The sequence below is a fragment of the Amblyraja radiata genome, chromosome 1, assembly GCF_010909765.2.
Source record: "Amblyraja radiata isolate CabotCenter1 chromosome 1, sAmbRad1.1.pri, whole genome shotgun sequence".
In the NCBI taxonomy this organism is placed as follows: Eukaryota; Metazoa; Chordata; class Chondrichthyes; order Rajiformes; family Rajidae; genus Amblyraja; species Amblyraja radiata.
This window is the reverse complement of record NC_045956.1, coordinates 162,683,250-162,701,649: the sequence shown is the minus strand read 5'-3', so window position 1 is coordinate 162,701,649 and position 18,400 is coordinate 162,683,250. Positions and strand designations below refer to the sequence as shown.

Genomic DNA, 18,400 nt, shown 5'->3' with positions numbered 1-18,400 from the left:
GCTGTTTCTGCTATTGAGATTAAGTTTACTTTTGATCCAAGATGGCGTCCAACCCAGGTGACTCTCAGTGCTAGTCACAGAAGTGGATCTGCAATCATGCATTACCATCGCTCCACTCTTTTAAATCTATCATAGAAACATAGACAATAGGTGCAGGAGTAGGCCATTCGCCCTTCAAGCCAGCACCGCCATTCAATGTGATCATGGCTGATCATCCCCAATCAGTACTTCGATCCTGCTTTATCCCCATATCCCTCGATTCCTTTAGCCCTAAGAGCTATATCTTACTCTCTCTCTTGAAAGCATCCAGTGAATTGGCCTCCACTGCATTCTGTGGCAGAGAATTCCACAGATCCACAACTCTCTGGGTGAAGACGTTTTTCCTCGTCTCCGTGCTAAATGGCCGACACCTTATTCTTAAACTGTGACCCCTGGTTCTGGACTCCCCCAACATCGGGAACATATCATGTGTATGTACACTGTGGATAGATCGATTGTAATTACATACTATCTTTCCACTAACTGGTTAGCACGCAACAAAAGCTTTTCACTGTACCTCGGTACACCTGATAATACACTAAACTGAACTAAACAAACGGATTGAAATCGGCGTCCCTTGCTCTCTATATCTTTGGAATTGATGCACGACAATGCTGAGAACTGCATTCTGTATCTTCCCCTTTCCTTTATCTATTGTAGTTGAGTTGTTTGTATATCTATGTATGGTATATTTTAAATCTGTTTGGATTGCATGCAAAGCAAAACTTTTCACTGTAATAAGGCACGCGGGCACAGCCTGGGTATTGTTGAAGATACAATATTTAAGATTTCCCTCTCCCCTAAATTCTCTTTTCCACCCCTATGTGTTGATTCTCGACTTGAATTGGATTGATGACAGTGGATTGTCACCTTGTCGTGGTGGAGAAGCTTGTGTGGACCTGAGAGCGATGCCGTCTGGAGCTATGCTCCTGGTAGGGCCACCCATGGCGGTAAGGTGGAAGGGGAGGTCTCTGACAAAGAGCAATCCAACCAAGACCTCCACGGTAGAACAGGCGGAGGGCGATGGCTGACCTTAGTGGAGCGTCACAACGGGCTGGGAAGGCGGATGAAGGCTGCAGCAGAAAAGGGTCTCCGGTCGTCTTGGACTCCATGCCACTGGATCCTGGCCCAGATCTGTCAAGGACTGTCTGTGGCACCAGTCTCCCCAGGCTAAACAAAGTCACGCACAGGCGTCCTCCATATAGGGAATAGCACCCTGGAGTCACCCATGGTCAGCCACGACCAAAGGGGGCCTAAGAGCTCCCTATAATGACAATTTCTCAATAACGAACAACTGTAGATGTTGGTTTGTAGCAAAAGACAGGCACAAAGTGCTGGAGTAATGCAATGAGTCAGGCAACATCTGTGGAAAAAAATAGACCGGTGACTTTCATCACCTTTCCTTGTTCTCCAGAGATGCTGCCTGGCCTGCTGAGTTACTCCAGCACTTTGTGTTTGTCAAAGCTTTTCACTGTACCTCGGTGCACGTGACAAGAGTAGCATTAAATAATCCTCAGATCGACACAAAATGCTGGAGTAACTCAGCGGGACAGGCAGCCTCTCTGGAGAGAAGGAATGGGTGACGTTTCGGGTCGAGACCCTTCTTAAATAATCCTTGCACTACTTCAACCAGCAGTTGGTTTCAGTTTAGTTTATTGTCACGTGTACCGAGGTACAGTGAAAAGCTTTTGTTGCGTGCTAGCCAGTCAGCGGAAAGGCAAGAATTGATTGCAATCGAACCATTAACAGTGTATAGATCCATGATAAGGGAATAACGTTCAGTGCAAGGTAAAGCCAGCAAAGTCTGATCAAGGATAGTCCGAGGGTCACCAAAGAGGTAGATAGTTCAGAGGAGTGCCCTGATCAATTCTTCATCGCTTCACTCCTGTAGAGTAAGAAGTCTGGGTCCCCGTGTCCATTAGTGGGTGTCGCATGTCAAACACTAGTGTGTGGAGAGCACCCCCACCCTGGTGGCACCCTGGCATGGTTACCACAGAGCCCGAGGGTGAGTTGCCGATCTGGTATGCGAGCGCCACTGATCCTGCTGACATTCAGCCTAGGGTGCAGATTCCTTCTATGGGTAGGAACTTTGAAGTGCAAAAGGAGGCTGGAGGGAAGTTGACTGAAAGAGACTCTTTGGTCTGCAAACCTTTACAGGCAGATCCCGCCTTAAGGATGGGATGGGGGGGGAGAAGAGAGAGGAGTGGTCTACATTTCCTGAAAACTGGCTCCGCATTCCCCATGGTTTTCCGTAGGACAAAATCCGCAGCATCTACACGCCCTTCAATAAACACGAGTTGAAGAAAAGTACATTTTAGTTTATTCGTATTAACTCTGAGAGAGTTAGATACAGCTCTAGGGCCTAGTAGAGTCAAGGGCTAGTGGAGTCAAGGGATATGAGGAGCAGGCAGGCACGGGTTATTGATTGGGGACGATCAGCCATGATCGCAATGAATGGCGGTGCTGGCTCGAAGGGCTGAATGGCCTCCTCCTGCACCTTTCGTCTATGTTTCTATGTCATGAAAGTATTCTAATAGATATTGTTTAGAGAAACGACGCAGAAACAGGAAACATCGGCGACCACGACCACCCTTAGCCTACAAACCTGCACGCATTCGGAATGTGGGAGGAAACCAGAGCATGCAGGGAAAACCCACGGGGTCACGGGAAGAACGTACAAACTCCGCACAGACAGCATCTGTATTCAGGGTGAAACTGCCATTATGATCAGCCATGATCACAGTGAATGGTGGTGCTGGCACGAAGGGCCGAATGGCCTTCTCCTGCGTCTATTGTCTGTTCGAACCCGGGTCTCTGGCGCTGTAAGGCAGCAACTCTACCGCTGCACCACCGTGCCGCCCTTTTTCTCAATTGTCGATGTACACTTTTCCTCATAAGTTTCATGAGAGTGAATTTCATCCCTATTTTTGGGTAGGAATTTGTGAATTCTACAAGGGCGGATTTGTCTAACCTAACTCCTAGGGGTTGCAGGTATCAAGTGTCATCAATCATGCCTTTGTAAGGCCGTATTCCAGAAAATGTTATTCATTCAGGTCTTGCTTGCCTCCAGCCATTATTAGCAGCCTGCCATTGTTGACGTTGAAAGGCAGAGGCCCTTGCCTTGAAGGCAACACCTGCTGATGAGTTGTTGAACAGTATAGGGGGCTGCAGGCCTTGTCAGACTTATATGGGGTGCCTCATTTCTTAATGGTTCTAATGGAAATAGAATGCATACCCTGGGTATTGTTGCAGATGCAATATTTTAAGATTCCTCCCCTCCCCAAAAAAATCTATAATCCTAGGATGAGGTGGGGGGGGGGGGGGGGGGGGGCCTCATTGAAACTTACCGAATCGGGATAGGTCTGGATAGAGTGGATGTGAAGAGGATGTTTCCACTAGTGGGAGAGTCTTGGACCAGATGCCATAGCCTCAGAATAAATGGACGTACCTTTAGAAAGGAATTGAAGAGGAGTTTCTCTAGTCAGCGGGTGGTGAATCTGTGGAATTCATTGCCGCAGACGGCTGTGGAGGCCAAGTCAATGGAATTTTTAAGGCGGGGATTAACATTTTCTTGATTAGTAAGGGTGTCAGGGGTTATGGGGTGAAGGCAGGAGAATGGGGGTGAGAGGGAAAGATAGACCAGCCACGATTGAATGGCGGAGTAAACCTGATGGGCCAAATGGCCTAATTCTGCTCCTAAAACTAATGAACTTCCCACTCCTGCAGTTTGATTCTCAAATTGAATTGGACTGATAACAGAACTGAAAATGCTTAGAAAGACAGTGCGGAAATAGGCCCTTCACCCCACCTCGTTGGAGTGTGGGAGATCCCCACGCAGGTCACGGGGTACAAACGTACAAACTCCGTACAGATAAGCACCTGTAGTCAGGATTGAACCCGGGTCCCTGGTGCTGTAAGGCAGCCACTCTACCGCTGCACCACCGTGCTGTCCTGTAATGACAAATTCTCACCAGTAAGTTTGGATAGTCAGTTCTAGATTTTAACTCCAGATAAGACAATAGACTTGTGATAAGGTGCTACATAAAAGATTATTGCATGAGATCAGAATATATACAATTGAGGTTGATTATATTGGCATTGATATGGTGATAAGGCAGGGATATCGGATTGGCAATCAAGACTGTGCCTTTCAAATCAGTGCTGGAGCCTCAATTGCAAGATGTTTGATTCATAGCAAAAGGTTTTGAGTATAAGAGCAGTGTGGTTCTACTGCAGTTGTACAGGGTCTTGGTGAGACCACACCTGGAGTATTGCGTACAGTTTTAGTCTCCCAATCTGAGGAAAGACATTCTTGCCATAGAGGGAGTACAGAGAAGGTTCACCAGACTGATTCCTGGGATGGCAGGACTTTCATATGAAGAAAGACTGGATAGACTCGGCTTGTACACGCTAGAATTCAGAAGATTGAGGGGGTTTGGACAGGCTACATGCAGGAAGATTATTCCCGATGTTGGGGAAGTCCAGAACTAGGGGGTCACAGTTTAAGGATAAGAGGGAAGTTTTTTAGGACCGAGATGAGAAAATCATTTTTTACACAGAGAGTGGTGATTCTGTGGAATTCTCTGCCACAGAAGGTAGTTGAGGCCAGTTCATTGGCTATATTTAAGAGGGAGTTAGATGTGGCCCTTGTGGCTAAAGGGATCAGGGGGTATGGAGAGAAGGCAGGTATGGGATACTGAGTTGGATGATCAGCCATGCTCGAAGGGCCGAATGGCCTACTTCTGCACCTATTTTCTATGTTTCTATGTTATAAAAATATTTTAAAATCTTTTAATAATGAGGCCGCACCTATATTTCTTTGTTCAGTTTTGATCTCCATACGTAAGGATGGATGTGCTGGCATTGGAGCCGGTTTTAGTTTTGAAGAAACAGCATGGAAACATGCCCAGTGTGGAAACCAACATGGTCACGGGGAGAACGTACAAACTCCGTGCAGACAGCACCCGTGGTCAGGGTTGAACCCAGGTGTAAGTTAGCAGCTCTAACGCTGTGTCATAGTGCAGAGATGATTCATTGGAGTCATTCATAGGATTGATGTTCTGTTCAGTCTAGTTTATTGTCACGTGTACAGTGAAAAGCTTTTGTTGCGTGCTATCCAGTCAGCGGAAAGACAAAACACGATTACAATCGAGCCATCCCTATACAGATACATGATAAGGGAATAACGTTTAGTGCCAGGTAAAGTCAGTAACGTCCAATTAAACCTCAAAGGAGTCCAGGGGTCTCCAATAAGGTAGAAAGTAGTTCAGGACTGCTCTCTAGTTGTGGTAGGATGGTTCAGTTGCCTGATAACAGCTGGAGGGAGGCTGAGAAGACTGGGTCTCTGGTTGTTGAAGATATTATGGAAACATCTAACATTTTGAGAGACGGGTAAGGAGGATGCTGATAAAATATTTCTCTCGTGTAGTTACCTTGAAATAGCGGGGATACTTTCAAAATATGAGTTGCGCTTTTTCAGTTTGTGATGAGAAGGAACTTCTTCCGTGACACAGTCGGCAACCTTTAAATTCTCTTGCCAAGAGAGTTGTGGAGCCAGAGTCATTTCAAGGCCACAACTGACATACATTTAATAGTGAGAGGGGCAAAATTTAGAGGATTTGTGCAAGACAAGTTCTTTACACAGAGGGCGGGGAGTGTCAAGAACGCCCTGCCAGGGTTGGTGGTGGAGGCAGATACGATAGTGGGGTTTTGGAGAGTTTTGGATAGGCACGTGCCAAGCAGGGAATGGAGGGTTATGGATCACGCGCGGGCAGAGGAGATTAGCTGACATTGTATTCGGCACGAATATCGTGGGCCGAAGGGCCTGTTCCAGTGCTGTGCTGTTCCACGTCAATGTATATACATGGAATTCATGGGCATGGGGAGAGAGACATTGAAGCCAAGCTATGATTAGTACGGGTGTCGGGGGTTATGGGGAGAAGGCAGGAGAATGGGGTTAGGAGGGAGAGATAGATCATCCATGATTGCATGGCGGGGTAGACTTGATGGGCCAAATGGCCTAACTCTGCTCTTATCAATTATGACTTTATGCGTTAAAAACCGTGACCCACAATAGCTTCTTCCAAACAGCCATCAGCCGTTTGAACACTACACATCACTAACGTCAATTATCAACTTCCATGAACTCTCTTTGGTTGCACTAAGGACGATGGGAGTTTTTTGGCACTCGTATTGTGGTGATTAATTTATTAGGGTTTTTTTTTGGTTTAGTACATATTATGTGCGTGAATTGTGTTTCAGGCCTGTTAGAATTTCATTGTTCCGTTATTGACAATATGACAATCAATCACAACCAAAGACACAACGTGATGGAGTGACTCAGTAGGTCAGGCAGCATCTCTGAAGAACCACCATGTTTTTTCTGAAAAACGGGCACTTTTTCTGAAGAATTCATATCAAATTCTTCACTCTCTGTAGCCCTCTGATTATCTAATATTATTGGGATGTTTTTAATGTCTTCACTGTAAAGACCAATCCAAAATAGCCATTTAATATATCTGCCATTTTTTTATATTCCATTATCAATACCTCAGTCACATTGTTCAAGTTTAAGTTAGTCAATCTTTTTTCTACATCTATGTCAGTTAATTTTCTAATGCTTGGTTTAATTTAGATACAGCATGGAAATAGGCCCTTCAGCCGAGTTCGTACCGATCAGCGATCCCCTTAGGGATAGGCCATTCGACCCATCGAGTCTACTCTGCTATTCAAACATGGCCTATCTACCTTTCCCTCTCAACCCCATTCTCCTGCCTTTTAACCCCTAACACCTGTACTAATCGAGAACCTATCAATCTCTGGTTTAAAAATACCCAATGATTTGGCCTCCATAGTAATCTGTGGCAATGAATTCCACAGATTCACCACCCACTGACATAAGAAATTCCCCTTTACTAATCAAGAATTACTCAAGAATTGATTAGTTGGACAGCCACGGTGGCGTAGCGGTAGAGTTGCTGCCTTACAGCGCTTGCAGCGCCGGAGACCTGGGTTCAATCCCGACTAATGGTGATGTCTGTATGGAGTTTGTACGTTCTCCATGTGACCTGCGTGGGTTTTCTCTGAGATCTTCGGTTTCCTCACACACTCCAAAGACGTACAGGTTTGTAGGTTAATTGGCTTGGTGTATGTGTAAATTGTCCATAGTGTGCATAGGATAGTGTTAATGTGCGGGGATCGCTGGTCGGTGCGGACTCGGTGGGCCGAAGGGCCTGTTTCCGCGCTACATCACTAAACTAAACTAAACTAAACTAAAAGAAACGCTTTGAAAGCTGAGAGATGCAGACCTGGTTGTTGTGCTGACGTCTCTTTTTCTCCTGCAGGGCACAGAGCGACGGAGGTGGGCAGTGCCAGCACTGCGCCCATGACTGTGAGGGAGGCACGCAGATGATGTCCAAGGCTGGGCAGGGCGTTGGCAGTCGGGCGGACAGCAGCTGCGGAGGAATGATCGCCCTGTGGTACGCGCTCTGTGTCTGCGTTGCCACCGCCGCCAGCATCCCAGCAGCCAGGCTCCGCATCTCCGACCATGAAACGAAGGCCAGCACGCGCACTCCACCAAGTAAGCATCGCCATGGATTTATTTCCGTCTTCAGTTCGTCCGTACATGTTGGGGGTTTGGGGGGAGGGGGGGGTGGTGGAATGTAAAGAAGAGTCGGAATGTAGACACAACATGCTGGAGTAACTCAGCGGGTCAGGCAGCATCTGCAGAGGAAATTAATAGTGACATTTGGGTTCAGGGCCCTTCTTCAGACTGCAGATTAGAGGTTGTGGGCTGAGTAGGGCTCCGACCTTAAACGCCACCTATTCCTTTTCTCCAGAGATGCTGCCTGACCCGCTGAGTTACTCCAGCATTTTATAATAATAATAATAATAATAATAATATCTTTTATTGTCATTGCACATCAGTGCAACGAGATTTAGTATGCAGCTTCCAACTGATGTCAAAGTAAAATAAATAAATAAACTGTGCGACGTGACCATCTGAGGGAGACAGCCCATGGGGGGGTGGGGGGCACTCAGCAGGGCCGGTTCAGAGCCGCTATAGCTCTGGGAATGAAGCCGTTCCTGAGTCTGGAGGTTTGGGCGTAGAAGGCCTTGTAACGCCTGCCGGAGGGAAGTAGTTCGAACAGTCCATTACAAGGGTGTGAGGAGTCTTTGGATGCTGACGGCCTTCCGGAGGCACCGTGTGTGGTAGATGCCCTCCAAGGCTGGTAGCTGTGTCCCAATAATCCTCTGCGCTCTGTGGACGACGCGCTGAAGAGCTCTCCTCTCCGCCTCCGTGCGGCTGAGGTACCACACACAGCGTTAATATGCTCTCTGTGGTGCAGCGGCTATCTTCGGTGTAAAGCCGCATCTGCAGTTCCTTCCTACACAAGAGTCAGAATGCGTATGATTCTTGCATTCACCGTTCTTTTAAATGATTGATCTGTGCATTGTAAACAAGTTCAGTGTTTCTGGTGTGTATGGTGTTTGAGAAGGTCCTTTTCTTGAATTGCAGCAGTCTTTGTGTTGAAGGTATTGTGCTCAGTCTGTGCTGCTTGCTCAGGTAGCCCAGGATATTGACTCACATAGGAACCTTTTGTCCTTTATAGTGAAACCTGTGTTTCTGCTGAGCAATCCATCATGTGAAGTTTATTAGTGATAGGAGCAGAATTAGGCCATTTGTCCCATCAAGTCTACTACCATTCAATCATGGCTGATCTATCTTGCCCCCTCAACCCCATTCTCCTGCCTTTGCCCCATAACCCCTGACACCCTTTCCGGTTTCACATTTTATTTTGAGGTTCCTGTGAAGCATCACATTGCACTGGTACATTAACACTGCTACAGAAAGTTGGAATTAACATGAAAAGAATCGGTGATATTTATAGCTGATCATTATCTCGGCTGATTAAATATTTCTGCAATTTCCATCAGGCTGTTAATAATTTGATTCCCATGGGAAAAGGAATATGAATGGCTTAAAAATAATTTGCCTTATAAATCCATTAATCTAAGTGGAGTTTATATCCACAACTCACATCCTCTAGTCTGAGACTAAGAATCAGGCCAGTTACAGTAGATGGTCTGATTTAATATGCTGGACTTTGCTGCTTGGCCGGTGTGGGCAAGTTGGGCTGAAGGGCCTGTTTCCACGCTGTCTGACTGTATGACTCCATGCTTGCTTTAAGTGGCAGTGGTTGTTACAAAGTGGGTTCTGATGGATTCTACCCCACCGGCGTTGCTTTGCCTCCCATCCCCACGCTCCCAGCAATGGATAACAGGCTGGCGAGGAAGCCAGAGCAAGCATCCCCTTCTGCTTGCCCACCTCCCTCATCTGCTCACCATCCACGCAGAAGGATAAGGGATGGTGGTCCTTGGGAAGATGCCCTTCCCCCCCCACCTCTTCTCCCCCCCAAAATGTTCCCCCTCACCACCGTTGACGTCCCTCCACTGTGTGCCCCCAGCTTGATTTACAATACAATACAATACAATACGGTTTATTCATCACATTGCACATAAAGTGCAAGTGAAATGAATATGTCAGCAGCGATACAATGAGAAAGAACACACAATACGCAGCCGGGGACTTTATTTAATACCAAAAATTGTTACCTAGGTTGTTTTTTTTTCAATCTGCAAGAAAGCCGCAGTGAAAATATCTACCAAATGAAACACAGCGCAACTTATTTTCTGCAGTTAAATGGGCTGATTTATGGAGCTCCCAAAAAGTCACCGATGAATTTGCTGGAGGTGGATATATAAAGACTGCGCTGATTAGGGCTGGAGCCGTGGGTTCTGCCTGCCAAGAGCTTTGGAGTCCTGTTGCTCAATGCGAGCTGATTGTGCTGCATGCAGACTGTGGCTGAGGTTTCTCTTGTGTGGGCAGCAGTTCCTCTCAAGGGAGCCTGCTGCAGACACATAGACACAGATCCGCACACACACATGCACGTGCATGCTTGCCTGTACACCACTCTACACACACACACACGCACTCTCATACACACACTTTCTCCCACTCGCACACCTCTCTTGCACGCACACTCACTCGCACACTCTTGCACACACACATGCACTCTCTCGCGCATGCACATACTCTCACACCCAAACAGCTCTTGCACACACACACTCCCTCACACACACACATACATATATACTGACACACACACACGCACACACTCTCTCTTACACACATACACTCCCACCCACACTCTCACACACATACACTCTCGCACACACATACACTCTCACACACACACTCTATCAAACTCACACACACACACACACACACACATGCACACACACACACACAGTCACACATACATACATTTTCACACACGCACCCCATCAAACTTTCTCACACACACACACACACACACACAATCAAACACTCACACACATACAGTCACTCGCACATACACTTTCACACACTCTTACACGCACTCTCTCTCTCTCTCACTCGCACACAGTCACACGTACACAGTTCCTACCTTGCACCCGTGTCTGTGAGTTGAGTTGTTTATCGCAGTGAGGCTCCCGTGCCTTTCTCTTGCACTCGGTTCACACTAAAGCCAACATGTCTAGTGGGGTGGTGCTGAATATGATGAATTTGGAACTGATCTACCAGCTTGGAAAGGATGGGGAGGTGGGGTGGGGTAAGGGGCACAGGGGGCAAGTACATCAGCAACAGTGCAGGACAACGCTGCATTAGCTTGCTTTCTGGCATGTCTCCCTCTCCACTCTCCCATCGCCGGCGCAGTGAAGGGTGTGAATGGCCAGCTGGAAGCACCAGCAGGCAGGCCTGAAACCGAGGTGCCAAACTGGCAAAGCTACCACACAAGCCTGTGGGACCAGCGAGTTACAGAATAATGCAGCATAGAAACAGGCCCTTCAGCCCATCAAGTAATTGTAGTCAATTAGAAACAATCGGTTCCCTCATATCTGAAATCCAGAATGCTTTTCATCCATTCCTCTTCCCTCAATCTTTACATTGTTAATACACACTCACCATGTTTGCTATCGAACACTAAACAATTATTTTGTGGCACAGTAGTGCAGCGGTAGAGTTGTTACCTTACAGCGCCATAGATCCGGGTTTGATGCTGACTACGGGGGCTATCTGTACTGTATTTATACCATCCTCCTGTGACTTTCGGTTTCTTCAGGGTGCTCCAGTTTCCTCTCACAGTCCAAAGACATACAGGTTTGTAGGTTAATTGGCTTCTGGAAATGATAAATCGCCCTTAGTGTGTAGGATAGTGCTAGTGTACAGGGGGACCACTGGTCGGCGCTGACCTGCTGGGCCGAAGGGCCTGTTTCCAGCACGGTAAGTCTAAAGTACATGCTGACCTTGGCTTTGATAGTGGATGTGGAAAGAATATTTCCACTAATTGGAGAGTCTAGGACTAGAGGTCACAGCCTCAGAATTAAAGGACGTTCCTTGAGGAAGGAGATTAAGAGAAATGTCTAGTCAGAGGGTGGTGAATTTGTGGAATTTTTTGCAACTTTCACCTGGTCTATCCTGTTTCGACTAATGCAATCAACCCGACGTGTACAAACAATTAGATCAAATAGAACAAGTTGACCTACAACTTTAGGCTATGCAGGCCATACGCAAGAAGATTTGCTACAGATGGCTGTGGAGGCCAAGTCAGTTGTTTTTTTTAAGACGGAGATAGATAGATTCTTGATTAATACAGGTGTCAGAGGGTATGGAGAGAAGTAACTTGATATGCTGAATGGCCTAATTCTGCTCCTATCACTTATGACCTTCAAGTACCTATTTCCACTAATCCCATTCCATTCTCCCCATATTCCCCTCAACGCCACCCCCCGTATCCCCATCTCCATGCAATCAACAATTTACTCTCAACAACGTCACCCATTCCTTCTCTCCAGAGATGCTGCCTGTCCCGCTGAGTTTCTCCGGCTTTTTGTGACTATCTTCAGTTTAAACCAACATCTGCAGTTCCTTCCTACACATTACTTTATCAATATCACACCATCACAGGGAGAACATGCAAACTCCATACAGGCAGGTCAGTGTTGAATCTGGGTCATTGGAGCTGTGCAGAAACAACTACTAACTGTGCCTCTGTGCCACCCCCAAATAGGACTCATGATTATTTGCTATGTCTTATCCTTAATGTTTCAATGAACTCTCTACATGGATCTTCATAGCTCCACTACTTCAAGCTTTGCAACATTTAGGCTTTGCCAGAATTGTATCCTTTTTATCACGTGTACCATGAGAAGCCAAGCTTCTTTCCCTTGCCGTTTTGTGAGACATTTCTGTCTGCTGCCCTTTACAACAAAGAAGATATTTAAAGAAGGTATACAAGGTCATGACTGGTTTATGCTGTATTCAAGACAGAGTTAGATTTAGCTCTGCGGGCTAACGGAATTAGGGGATATGGGGAGAAAGCAGAAACACAGTACTGATTTTGGATAATCAGCCATGATCATATTGAATGGTGGTACAAGCTCGAAGGGCCAAATGGCCTACTCCACCTAATACATCTATGTTTAGAAAGAAGAAATTAGTAGGATGGAACTGCAAATGCAGTTTACACTGAAGATAGACACAAAATGCTGGAGTAACTCAGCAGGACAGGCAGCATCTCTGGAGAGAAGGAATGGGTGACGTTTTGGGTTGAGACCTATCTTCAGACTGAGAGTCAGGGGAGAGGGAAACGAGAGATATGGAAGGGTAAGGTGTGAAAACAAGAGATCAAAGGGGCGAAGTTCAAGGAAAATGTAGAATAGATCATTGTTAGATCGGGGAAGGTGACAACGAGGCATGCAATGTATAATTTAAGCAGGAGGGAAGTCGGACTGATCGGAGAAGTAGGAATCGGGGAGGGCAGGAGAGAAAGGGAAAGCAAGGGTTACTTGAAAAGTTATACTGCTCTCATTAGTCCCAATGTTTCATAACCATAGTGGTTGTGCAGTACTTTCTCTGAAGTTACGCAGAGGACCAGCAACACAGAAATCTGAGTTCAAATCCTTCTGTGGTATCTGTGGAATTTAAATTCAGTTAATGATCTGGAATTTATGTTAAAAAAAACAAAACAACTAATCTCAGGAATGATGACCATGAAACCGCCAGATTGTTAACGCATTTATACCGTACTTTAGCAGAATGAGAAGTGACTTGATTTAAATATAAAAGATTCCCGAAGGACCGTGACAAAGTGGCTGTGGTCCGAGAGCAAGGTCACGTTCAACATAGAAACATAGACAATAGGAGCAGGAGTAGGCCATTCGGCCCTTCGAGCCTGCAACGCCATTCAATATGATCATGGTTGGTCATCCAGAATCGGTACCCCGTTCCTCCATATCTCTTGATTCCGTTAGCCCTAAGAGCTCTATCTAACTCTCTCTTGAATACATCAGTTTAGAATAAGGGCTTGCCATTTAATACAGAGATGAGTTGATTTTGTTCACTCAGAGTGCCATGAATCTTTAGGCCATTCTTCCTTAAATGTTTAGTGGAACCGCAATCATTGAATATCTTTAAGACAAGAGTCAGTAGATTCCAGATAATATAGAGGGTGAACAGAGTTACCACAAGTAAATGCGGAATGGTGGGGTTGATCAGATCGGCTATGATGGTGTTAAATGGTGGAGCTAGTTTGATGGGCTGAATGGCCTACTCCTGCTCTTAATTAGTGCATTTGTATGTTCTAGGACTAGGGGCATGGGTTTAAAATATGTGGTGGAAGATGCAAGGGGAGGAAGGAGGAAAATTCCCCTTTATACAGGAAGTATTTATGGCTAACAATTCACTATGTATAACAGTATGGATAGCTGGCATTAAATTAGGCGCTTGAGGAGCAGGAGTCTTTTGCCCAGAATGGAGGAATCAAGAACCAGAAGGCATTGGTTTAAGATGAGGGGGGAAAAGATTTAATAGGAACCCGAGGGGCAACTTTTTTTACACAAAGGGCAGTAGGTATGTTGAACGAGTAGGTGGTTGAAGCAGGTACTGTGGCAACATGTAAGAAACATTCAGACAGGTACATGGATAGGACCTGCAGAGTTTCTCCAGCATTTTTGTGTACCAGGTACATGGATAGGACAGGTTTAGAAAGATATGGGCTAAATGCAGGCATGTGGGGGCGGGGACTAGTCAAGATGGGGCATGTTGGTAAGCCTGGGAAAGTTGTGCCAACGGACCTGTTTCCACGCTCTGGATTCGCACACTATGCTCACGAAGAAACTGCATTGCTGTTCCTTCAGTGTCACCGAGACTGCATCCCGAAACTCCCAAGCCAACAGCGTTATGTGAGCACCTTTGCCAGGACTGCAGTTTAGTTGAGTTTAGTTTAGAGTTTCAGCTCGGAAGCAGGCCCTTCGGTCCACCGAGTCCGCGCCGACCAGCAATCTCCGCACATTCACACTGTCCCACACACACTAGGGACGATTTTCAATTTAACCTGCCTGGAATGTGGGAGGAAACCCGGAGCACCCAGAGAAAACCCACGCGGTCACAGGGAGACCGTACAAACCTCATACAGACAAGCACCCGTAGTCAGGATCGAACCTGGGCCTCTTGCGTTCTCAGGCAGCACCGTGTTGTTACCTGGACTGGAATATCCTCCCTAAAATGTTCTAGCTGTTTACTTCCCTCATAGAATCCCCATTGTTTCCTAAACGTATGGTCTTCCCCCATTCCTGAGTTCATCATCCATCTGTGTCTGATTAAAGCGGGTGAGACATTTTCCTACGCTTAAACAAGCTGCCTTTTCAACAAGGTGTCTCCATTCAACAAGCTGCTGTTGTCCCTGTTTGATAATTAAAACCAAACCATTGTAACCCGAGCAGAAAATGACTCTTTTGGCTTAATGCAAAGTTAGCTGACCCCAAGCTGTTATGGATTAAATTGATTACAGCTGTTGTGGAATTACAGAAATCCAGATGTGCGGTAAGGTAGCTCCAGCTGCCAGAGTCAGACAGCTGTAATTTTCGTTGGACAAAGCCAATCCAGCTGTTAAAGGATATGGTCAGTCACCATTGTAGAGGGAGGAGGCTAATTATCAGTTTTGGATCCAAGTGCTTCAGATAAGAGATTTACAGATGTTGTAGAGTAAGCCTGAATCCAGCTGTGCCAGGGCTAGTCCATTCAGTTGTCACACCACAGGTTAGTGTAGTTTAGATTTGTAGATACAGTGTAGAAGCAGGTGCTTCGGCCCATCAAGTCTGTGCCGACCAGCAATCAAGTGGAATTCAATGCCACAGAAAGCTGTGGAGGCCAAGTCAATGGATATTTTTAAGGCAGAGATAGATAGATTCTTGACTAGTACGGGTGTCAGGGGTTATGGGGAGAAGGCAGGAGAATTGGGTTAAGAGGGAAAGATAGATCAGCCATGATTGAATGGTGGAGTATTGATGGACCGAATGACCTAATTCTGCTCCTATCCCATATAAATTTATGAACCCATACACACTAGTTCTATCAGACAATTTACAGGCCAATTAACCTACAAACCTACACATCTTTGGAATGTGGGAGCACCCTGGAGAAAACTCACGCGGTCACAGGGAGAACGTACAAATTCTGTACAGACAAGCGCCCATTATCAGGACTGATCCCGAGTCTCTGGCATTGTGTAGCGGCAACTCTACTGCTGTGCCACCGTGTTGCCAAGTAGTGGTCATAAAGAAGCTTGCAGTAATACCGAGTCACCAGCGGGGTCACTGCTGAGGCATCCATTTAACGAGCATCTCAGCAGCCAAACTCACCAGCAAAAACTGTGTGTTAGCTGAAACACTCTGGAGTTTGGAAGGCATTTAAACAGCCTGCCGTCAGTGCTGAGTCTGTGCCTCAGGTTGCCTGATGTCGGTAGAGACTCCCTGTAAATTTCCAATAAAGCTAATTCAAGTGAAACTTTTTCCTTGATGGCTGTAGTTTGAAGTTTTGATTTCCAATTTATATCGGTGCAGGCAAAAAACATATGTTACATGAATAGTAATGTTAACAAACGGCACAGTGGCGCAGCGGTGGACTTGCTGTCTTACGCCGCCAGAGACTGGCTGTGGGCGCTGTGACTGTGTGGGGTTTCTCCGGGTGCTCTGGTTTCCTCCCACATTCCAAAGACGTGCAGTTAATTGGCTTCTGTAAATTGCCCCTTGTGTGTAGGATGCGAAAGTGGGGTAACATAGAACTACTGTGTGGGTGATTGTTGGTCGGCGTGGGCTAGGTGGGCCGAAGGACACGTTTCCACGCTGTGTCTCTAACCGAAACAAAACTAAATAGACTATTAGTTATTCACCAATAACACAAATAAGGGTCTCGCCCCGAAACGCCACCTATTCCTTTTCCCCAGAGATGCTGCCTGACCCGCTGAGTTACTCCATCTTCTTCAATGACACAAATACACTATGTCAGGTACCTTAATGGGAATCACATTCAAAGTGCCCGGTGCAGTTTTATAAGCAGTGAGATTGTACCTGGAAATAATTGTCACTGTGTCAGTTCTGTGTAAAACTTTGCACAGTGAACAAATGACTACATTAGATGTCGAGGTTTGTGGCACCGCATGGGTTCTGGGATTGAACTGGCCATCCAAAAGTTGATTTGTTGGACACCAGACTAAAATAAACGCGTTGCTGGACTGGTGTAAAACCCAGCTGCCTTACCAGTTTACCTCAGGGGCCTAAACTTGCTGCTCCCACAGCATGGTCCAGACTACTTCTAATTCCACACCCACACTCCAAGGCTGACAGGTTATAGGAGTAGAATTAGGCCATTCTGCCCATCGAGTCTACTCTGTCATTGCTGATCTCTGTCCCCCTAATCCCATTTTCCTGCCTTCTCTCCATGACCCGTTATAACCTTCAGGGCAACTTTGGGCAGCATGATGAATGACGCAGCTGTAGAGTTGCTGCCTTACAGCGCCAGAGACCCGGGTTCGATCCTGACTACATATGCTGTCCCTACGGAGTTTTACGCTCTCCTGTGGACTGTGTGGGTTTCCTCCAGGTGCTCCGGTTTCCCCCCACGCTCTAAATTGTAGGTAAATTGGCTTGGCTTAATTGTAAATTGTCCGTCGTGTGTGTAGGATAGTGTTCGTGTGCGGGAATCGCTGGTCGGCAAGGACTCGAAGGGCTTATCTCCGCGCTGTATCTCTAAACCAAACTCGGAGTTGTCAATGAATGCAGTGAATTTGAGGGAAGAAATAATGAAGGCGGGAAGAAGAGGAATACTTTGGCATGAAGCTTCTGTTTGTATTCATCTCAAAGCCGGTGTAATTATATCCATAATGTTTTAACATCCAATAGGCGTGTGTCCTGGGAGAGTCGACACATTCTTGAGGAAAAGAATGCTCGAAACCAGCAACACCCGCCACACAGGAAATGACTCTCACTGAAAAGGTCACTTCCTTTCGGAAGTCGTAAGGAAGTTCAAATGATGCTGCTTAACTCAATTGCTAAATTAATTCCAGAGCTGTGCAATTTGCAACATGCTGTCTGTCAGTGGGTGCTGTGTGTCTAAACATCACCAGGGTGCAGGCCAAATATTGCAGGTTGACACACAAAGTGCTGGAGTAATTCAGCGGGTCAGGCAGCGTTAGGGTTGCCAACTGTCCCGTATTAGCCGGGACATCCCGTAAATTGGGGACCGTACGGGACCGCCCTTGCCCCGTATTTGACTGCTACTAATCGTGTCGAGGGGACTGTCGGGTCAGAGCGCCGCGTCCGGCCCCACCTCACCTGACCCGACATAGCGCAGCTCATGGAGTACAGCTGCAGCGTGTTGCCCGTGACCCTGTCGTTCGGTAGCCCGGCAAACTATCGGTCCTTCGCTTACCGCCGACACCACCACCCGTCCTTCTCATGGCCGATTATCAGTTCACGAGTTGGATGGGGTGCGGACTTTGCGTTCACGATCCCGTGGTCGGAATCGAAACCGGGTCTCATTGCCTAAACATAGGCAGCAACCACCACTACGCCAATGTTTACTAGTGCCCTCCCCTAATTCACCATTTACTGGTGCCCTCCCCTAATTCCCCATTTACTGGTGCCCTCCCCTAATTCCCCATTTACTGGTGCCCTCCCCTAATTCCACATTTACTGGTGCCCTCCCCTAATCCCCATTTACGGGTGCCCTCCCCATATTCACCATGTAGTTTGCCTGGGCTTGTATTCACTGGAGTTTAGAAGGATGAGAGGGAATCTTGTTGAAATATAAAATTCTTATGGGATTGGACAGGCTAGGTGCAGGAAAAATGGTCCCCATGTTGGGGAGTTTAGAACCAGGTCACAGTTTAAGAATAAGGGTTAGGCCATTTAGGAATGAGATGAGGAAAAAGCTTTTCACCCAGAGAGTTGTGAATCTGTGGAATTCTCTGCCACAGAA

At 46.6% G+C, this 18,400-nt stretch overlaps 1 protein-coding gene across 9 annotated transcripts in view; it reads left to right on the top strand.

Moving 5' to 3' along the window:
• Positions 1–18,400, top strand: part of fgfr3 (fibroblast growth factor receptor 3) — a 118,392-nt gene that overhangs the window by 21,458 nt on the left and 78,534 nt on the right. For 8 of the 9 annotated variants that reach the window (XM_033034526.1, XM_033034532.1, XM_033034520.1 and 5 more), the window contains exon 2: positions 7,383–7,618. In XM_033034526.1, the coding sequence (XP_032890417.1) occupies positions 7,447–7,618 (172 nt within the window). In that variant the 5' untranslated portion in view covers positions 7,383–7,446. Of the gene's footprint in view, positions 1–7,382; positions 7,619–18,400 lie in introns of those variants that run through there. The other variant, XM_033034548.1, reaches the window with a different exon arrangement.